General features: G+C 43.3%; 1 protein-coding gene across 2 annotated transcripts in view; it reads right to left on the minus strand.

Annotated features, from left to right (window-relative positions):
- The window catches only part of slc8a4b (solute carrier family 8 member 4b), a gene marked incomplete in the record, with an annotated part of 126222 nt that overhangs the window by 42192 nt on the left and 76276 nt on the right, over positions 1-7754 (minus strand). For both annotated transcript variants that reach the window (XM_042223137.1, XM_042223138.1), the window contains 1 exon segment: positions 7010-7202. In XM_042223137.1, the coding sequence (XP_042079071.1) occupies positions 7010-7202 (193 nt within the window).

Below are 7754 nucleotides of genomic sequence, written 5' to 3' on the forward strand. Positions count from 1 at the left end.
CACACACACACACACACACACACACACACACACACACACACACACACACACACACACACGCGTGGATTTGGAGTTCAAAGGATGTTTTATTTTGGGAACAGCTTCGGGTTAGTCACCCTACATTGGTGACAGACGGAGAAACAGGTTGCAAATATCAAACACTTTACAAGCACCGCAACATGCTCAAACACCCACGCAAACACATAAACACACACAGACTCACATTCTCGCTCTCCTTGTATTTCCTTCTTTTCTCTCTCTCTAATTCCGAGAAACATCTCGCCAAAGGGAGGATGTGTTGTTTTAAACTTGCTAGCTTGCTTCTCCTTCACCAGCAGCTAATGTATGATCACAGCTCTTCTGACAGCTTCGTCAAAAACACTAAGAAATTGTGTTCAGGCTCATTAAAACATAACGCACAATGGCAGGATGCTGGGATTAGAGCAGATGAAGTGGTGCATTCTGGGTAGTGTTTGAGTGGATATCTGTGATATAATTTTGAAGCAAAATGATAAATACTGTATCACTCAGGGGATTGTCGTGTGAGTCTAAATGATCTAAACTCCTCAAACACTTACAGTCCAGTTGTATCAGAAATGCTTTAGATTCCTCCAGATGTGTCTCGGGTTGTACTTTTAACTCCATTCACAGAGTTTAACCAGTCAACATAAGCATAGCCAACTACAGCATGTGAAAGTGAGCACTGTTAACATGTGGGGTTAAACGTTACAACACTTTTACATTCTTGCTGTGTACCTGGCCTGTACCACTACACTTGCTGTCTCTGGAACATCTCCCCCATTCCGTCTTTCACATAATGGTATGATCCCAGTCTGCCTTTGCATGTGATTGTTACCATCAAAAATAAAGTCCCACCCCTTCCTGCATGGATTCCCAGCAGAGCTGAAGATTTGGCTCCGCATACAGTCGACCCATTAGTAATTGAGATGTGAAATTATCCGGCCCATAAACGGTAAGTTTGACCTCTAAATCTCGAAGCATGAACGACAGTTACAGCTGTGTAACTCTGACAGCGTTGTGAGGACGGTAGTCGTGAACACGTGTTGTCCAAGTGCGTAGCTTTTCCGTAGGACCAACACAAAGCTACGCACAGCTTTGCGGATCATTGTTGCTATACCTGTTTACTGTCACCAGGGGGCAGTGTTAAAAACACTCCTGTGAGCTACTCTTGCAACCATCTGTTGTTGTTCTTTGAACGAGCTGCAGAAAAGAGCCAAGTTGGAACATTCAAAGAGGTGAAGTGAAACAAAGTGTTCAAATTCTGCTGACGTTCCCGGTCATGTTCAGGCTCATTTTTCTACCTGCGTCGAGCGTAATCTCCATATATCTCCAGCGCATATCTCCAAAATAGACGCTGCCTGATTTTTGGAGGTCTCAACACAAGCATGTCTGCATAGGTTGCATAACTTTAATCGTTCACCCTGCACAATGGCATGTTAATGCGAATGGATACAAGTGCAGCACCATCCACCCACACATAATGTAAATACAGTCGATGATCCTGGATGACCTCACAGTTTAGTCACTGGTAATATTCTGCTCTTCACTGAATTCACTAACACAGTTCAGAAAACACCAGCCAGCATTGCCCGCTTTACATTCACTAAACACCACAGATGGTCCTTGTTATTACGGCTTTTCCTCTCATTATGCAAAATGAACCCCCCCCCCCTTACATAAACCATATCGAATAAATGAGCCATGCAGGAAGCTAAGATGTAGCTTTACCTCAGTGTTTCAGTACGGTGTTATATTTGGTTCTAAAACTACTTGTACAAAGACATATTCCATTCTTATGAGCTAATATTAGCCCACGCACGGTAGCATAATATAAATAGTTCATATAAAATCTGCCAACAGTGGCAATCTTTTGATCACAGTCAGAGCCCCTTTGGCTGTAATCGAGAAGCTTGGCTGATAAATCCACCAGTTTTTTTATTCTAAGCCATTCGAGGGAGCAAAAAGCTGAACAGGTGCTGGAGTAAGTATGGAGTTCACACACACAAAACCAACATCCATCCATCCTCTTCCACCTATCCTTATCAGGGTAAAGCAGGGAGGGGGATCTTGGGAGCCTATCCCAGCTACCATACAAAACAAAACAAAACAATGACCCCCCCCCCAAAAAAAAAACAAAACAAAAAACAACAACAACCCATAACACATATGCTGCAGAGCATTTTTCAGAACTCAGTCGAAGTTAAATACCTCATCATTCATATGCTCACATACTTTAAAAAAGTCCCAGAAATGGTAAGGATGCTTTGGTATGTAAAGTGAGTGCACACTATATGCACACATGCACACACACAGTGCGAGGCAGTAATTGAACAGGCGTTGGCACAGTTCGGTGGCGACACCTGTTTCAAATTTATAATGAGCAGCCAGGGGAGTGGACCACACGCAAACACAGCCACAGACGCACGCACACACATTTTTCTGCAGCTTGGCTGTGAATCTGCACTAAGCTGCAGGTCATAGGGAGGCTAAGAATAAACAGACCCTACTGAGCGTACCCCTCTCTTTCCTGCTTCTGTATATAGTACTCACACGCCCTCTGATTAACAAAGGCCTACCAAAGGCAGAGGCGGCAGATAAAGACCTGCAGACAGAAAACGGAGCAAAGCTTGTGAAGTCCGATGGGGAAAAACAAAAGGGTAATTAAAAAAAAACATTCATTCATTAATTAGCTGAACAGAGAGAGAATTAATTAATTGCTGCAGCATTTAATGGGAGTCCAGACAGTAAAGAAATGTAGATGCACAGTGCTATGGTGGGTAACATATACTTTTACATATACTGGATCCTCCCATTTGTGTTTACATATCACTCTGGATTTAATCATTATTTATTATTAATCTCTGGCTCTCTTCAACAGTGTGTCTTTTCTCCTGTCTTCCTCCCCCCCAACTGGTCATGGCAGATGGCTGTCCTTTCCTGTGTTAAAAGGGAGTTTTTTGTTCCCACTGTCACCAAGTGCTTGCTCATAGGGGTCCTTCGATTGTTTGGGTTTTTTTCTCTGCATAATTGCAGGGTCTTTACCTTACAATACTGAGGTGACTGTTGCTGTGATTTGGTGCAATATGAATAAAATTTAATTGAATGTGACTGAGTGAACTGCACAGCACCGTATTCAGGTCCGACTTGACTCACCCACAGACTTGCTTATGCTGTTAGGTCGACGCCTTGATGCAACTGAGACATCTAAATATTGATACGTGCATCTGTATCTCATAACACTGATGTATTCCATCCCAGAAAGTGATACAAGAACTGGCTAACACGGTCGCTTTTGTGTTACGCGTGTATGTGGCCACATTCGTCATTTTTCTCCTGTCACGTACTTTGCAGTGTAACGGTAGAGCTTTAGGTGTTTGCTGCATTAAAGTTTTAGTTTCACTTCGCTTCTGCGGGAGCCCTCATACGTGACAGGCTCCTTCAAGCGGCACACACCCGGTTTTTAAAGCTGGATTTCTGTTTGAATGATGACATCATCTGGGTTTATTTTCAGAAATCTGAAAGCTGCTTCTTCGTCTTCCTTTTAAGAGGATGTGCAGGTTGAGTAGTTCTCCTCACGACTGACATTAATGTGTAAAAATGGTTTTGCTTAATAAAGGGAGGCTCCATCTTGGGCTTCTGAGAGCGGACACCTTCAGCACGACCTCTTGGAGTATCTGTGATGTAGGGAGGCAAAAGAAAAAAGGGCTTTTCCTTTGTGGGCTCAGCGTAGCATTACATTATCTTCTATAATGAAATCGAGTGGAAGCGCCTCTTCCTTCTCTTCACTTCGCTTTTCCTCTCCTCCTGTCAGTTCAGCTCCAGCAACTTTTAGATTTCCCACAAGATTTTTTTCAGCTGCACCTGACTCGCCCTTCGTCATGTTTCCCCCGTCTCAGTCCGTTCTCCTCCTATCACCGCTTTACCGTTTTCCTGAGCTTTAAGCAAAGCTCATTCCGGCAGACAGCGTGAATGACAGATTAATGTGGGGTTGCTTAAATGCAGGATATAGGCGAAAGAGGGTAAACAAAACAATTACACAGATTGGAGGAGAACTCAAGGAAGTGGAGGGAGGCGTGTGGACACTGAGTTATGTCTGGGTTGTGATCCAGCTGAATTGCTTTGGCAGCAAGTCCCTGTTCTTACGATGTTGGCTGGAGAAGATGGGGAGAAGGATGTAATTAAGAAGAGAAGGTGGAGGGAAATAAAGGTGCCAGGTAGAGCGAGAGGAAGGGAGAAGAGAAGGAAAAGTCTGACAATGTAAACAAGCAAAAGGTGAAAGGAAGATGCAAATGAAGAGAAGTCAAAGGTGCGCAGAAGCGAGGGATAAGTGAGAAAGGAGAGTGATGGGAGGTGAGGTATGAGGAAAAGGTGGAGAAGCAGGAGGAGGGCATGAGAAAACTCATCTAAAAATATGCCAGGAAAATATGTGAGAGATTAGTATGGAGAAAACATGATGAACTACAGAAATGTGATGAGGCAAAGGCAGAAAGCAGAGGGAGAAGGAGAAACGAGTGCAGCAGATTAAAGCAGGTTCACATTAGTGTGCAGGAGGATTTTTGACAAGTAGTTCAAAAGCACAATGATGAAAAGAGAAAGCACGCAGAGAGGGGCAGCAGCGAGAGAAGATGAACAATAAGTGAGCACGGACTGAATCAGTGAAATAAGAGAGAGAGGGAGTGAGACGAGAACGAAAGGGGTAAAACTGTAAAGAGAAAGAGCCAGTTACTGATAACGAGGGCAGATCGAGCCACCTTAAACCCAAAGTCGAGAACTGATTGGGTTTCTCGTGAATCAGAAGTGGATGGATAGACTTATTTAAGTATAAAAAACAATATCACATGGAGAAAAAGCAAAGGAAAAATTAGTTATAAGCGCTGACCGGCGAAAAGAGCGAGGAGATGAAAGGTTAGGGTCGGGGAGTAAACGCAGAGGTGAAGAATAGAAGGAGCGAGGCGGGAGACGCCAGGATGGATAGATCAATTTACCACAGGGGCTTTCTCACCAGCATATCCCTCGCTCAGCTGGCTCACGCTCCTTTACATGGAAACATTGGATTATCGATCCACACCCTCCTTTCCCCAGCAGTCACCCTGCTCGTCTGAAGCAACAGCTTCAAGGCCTCTCAGCATCTTTGCTTTTGCTTTTGTATTTGATGCAAACTATACACTGCCTCCATTCCTCCTCAGCTCACAGTCTCAGTCACAGAAGGCATCTCAGCTTCTTTTGCAAGTGCTTTGGTTGCTAGCAGACACTTGCTAACTAACCACAGAGCTGTAGCAAAAGCTAAGGAAATCCCCAAAAGTTGATTCGGTTCATCTGGATGTAGCGTTTTTGTTTTTTGCCAACATTTTCACCTTGCAAACAACCTCCTGCAACCACTCACCAACTGATCTGGGACAACACTTTTCCATAGCGAGTGGTGGTTACCAGTGCATGACTGACTGGACTCTATGCTTGTGTGACTTTGGCTTTAGCATTCTAAACTAACTAACATACACTGTTGGTTGATGTAGATCAGCAGAATCAGAATCAATAGCTTTTTGTTTTTGCAGCAGTCGTTTATATGCACGTTCTGTAGCAGTTCCTTTAAGAATATTAAATACATTAACTATGACTCCATGACTCCCATATATACACTGAGTTATTCTCCGATGCTTCATAAAAACATGCCCTTCACTACTAATCTACATCCAGCAGAGGAAGACGCTCATTGCTGCTTATGCTTGACCCACAATGTTGCAATCTCTCATGGTTGAAACACACTCTACTAAGTGATCTTTTTAATCCTCTTTAGCAAACACACCACCAATAGTTTCACTTTCAGCTAATCTGATCTGCTGCAGTCTCAGACCCACTGATACCAGCTTTCTATTTAACCTCCTGTGCTCACATAACAGCAGCTCTCAGAAGACTGCCTCAGCTTTACAGTTTGCATTGTTTGATTACATTTAACTCTTGTCGTTTGCTTTAGCTTCTCTCGCACTCCCTTTCATCTCTCCCTGACCTTGCAGCAGTGACTGCACCATCAGCACATCGCTCCGTCCCAAACGCACAAGAACACGCTATGACCTGTGCTTTAAAGACGCTCTGCTTAGAGGTTTGCTGGTGTCAGACGTTTGTGCTCATTTGTAAATTCTAATCTTTTGCAATCGCAAACCACTAAATAGAACACCGGCCCTTCACCTTATCCAACATTTAGTTCTAATCTTAACTCCAAAGTCATAATTGTTCTTCTCAAGCAGAACTTTGAAGGCAAATATCCCCCAAAGGGTCAAAAACATAAATCTAGGTTTAAACTTAAACCTCACACACACACACACACACACACACACACACACACACACACACAAAGCTTTTGAAAACACACCGATGTCATAACACCACCTGGCTCAGTCCTTATTCACTGTAACCTTGTCAATCTAATAAAATATTCTTAAATTATGCACAGATGTCCTCACGCTTACATCTAAAAGTCTAATTGGTCCTCATACATATAGATATGTGAAACCACACACACTCTTACACACACACGTACGCAGAGGGCTTGCTTTATGGGCCCCGAGTGGCGTTGGAGAAACTGCATTCCCAACCATTTTATGTATTGGTCAATTTAACACCGCTAACTTCAGCATATTAAAAATGCATGCGCCCAAGGACGCAAGAGCAATTTTATGAATGTGTATGTGTGCACCCATGTGTTTGCAAGCATTTAATGCAGAGAAGCCTGCCTGGAAATGTGACATTATTACACTGTTATCTACCTAATAGAGCCATTTATACAGCAGAATACTTGATTAACCTACACAGCAATTTCTGAATAGAAATCAATCACAGGAAGGAAAACAGAGGAAATGTGAGGGCGTCATTGTTGATCCAAAAATGTCCCAGTCTCCATATGATGTCACACCAACCGCAAAATGTAAAAAATACACCAGGACGGTGTTCAAAGGTGGATGAAATGTCATGCAGACAACAGCGAGGTACTCACATGGTCTCATCATTCTGAAACTCCAGCTTGCCTGCAGCCATTTCGTAGTCCTCCCCTCCCTTAGCGGTTCCATCCAAGGTTCGATAGGGAATGGCGACCAGGCCTCGAGCCCCCGACGTCCTGAGAACCTTCACCTCCATCACGCCAACACTTTCACTCACCCTCTGAGTGGCACTTTCAAATGTAAAGATGCCTAAGAATTAATGAAAGAAAGAATTCATTTCACAGGGGAGAAACACTAAAAAGCTTGACAAACACCTACACACTCACGGGCTAGCTTGCTCTCAGAGGTGCACGGTATATACTGTACAGTAAGAGGATAACAGATCACTTCCCACTCTCTCTAGATGAAACACAATGGGTAAACACCCACTCTCCACTCATCCACCTGCATTTTTAACTCCCTGGATGTTTTCAAATTGCAGAAAAATGTCGCAACACTGGAAGGACAAGCTCTTTGTCACCTGCTAATGATGCTGTTTTATGGACACCCAGAGGCGACAACCTATGGCACACCAATAGATTCATGTGGACTCCTGATAGCAGTAAAGCACAGGTTTACAGTGTGCAAAAAGCTTTTCTACTTTGCAGCGTTAGCACAAGGTGTTCTTCGCAAAACAAATATGTCTATTTGAATATTGTAGAATCAAATACCAAGAAATAGTGAGAATTGAAATTTCAGTTTACAAAATTTTTAGATATACAGGGTGGGCCATTTCTATGGATACACCGTAATAACATGGGA

The sequence above is a fragment of the Haplochromis burtoni genome, unplaced genomic scaffold (genome assembly GCF_018398535.1).
Source record: "Haplochromis burtoni strain Fernald_Lab_line unplaced genomic scaffold, NCSU_Asbu1 Contig_102, whole genome shotgun sequence".
Lineage (NCBI taxonomy): Eukaryota > Metazoa > Chordata > Actinopteri > Cichliformes > Cichlidae > Haplochromis > Haplochromis burtoni.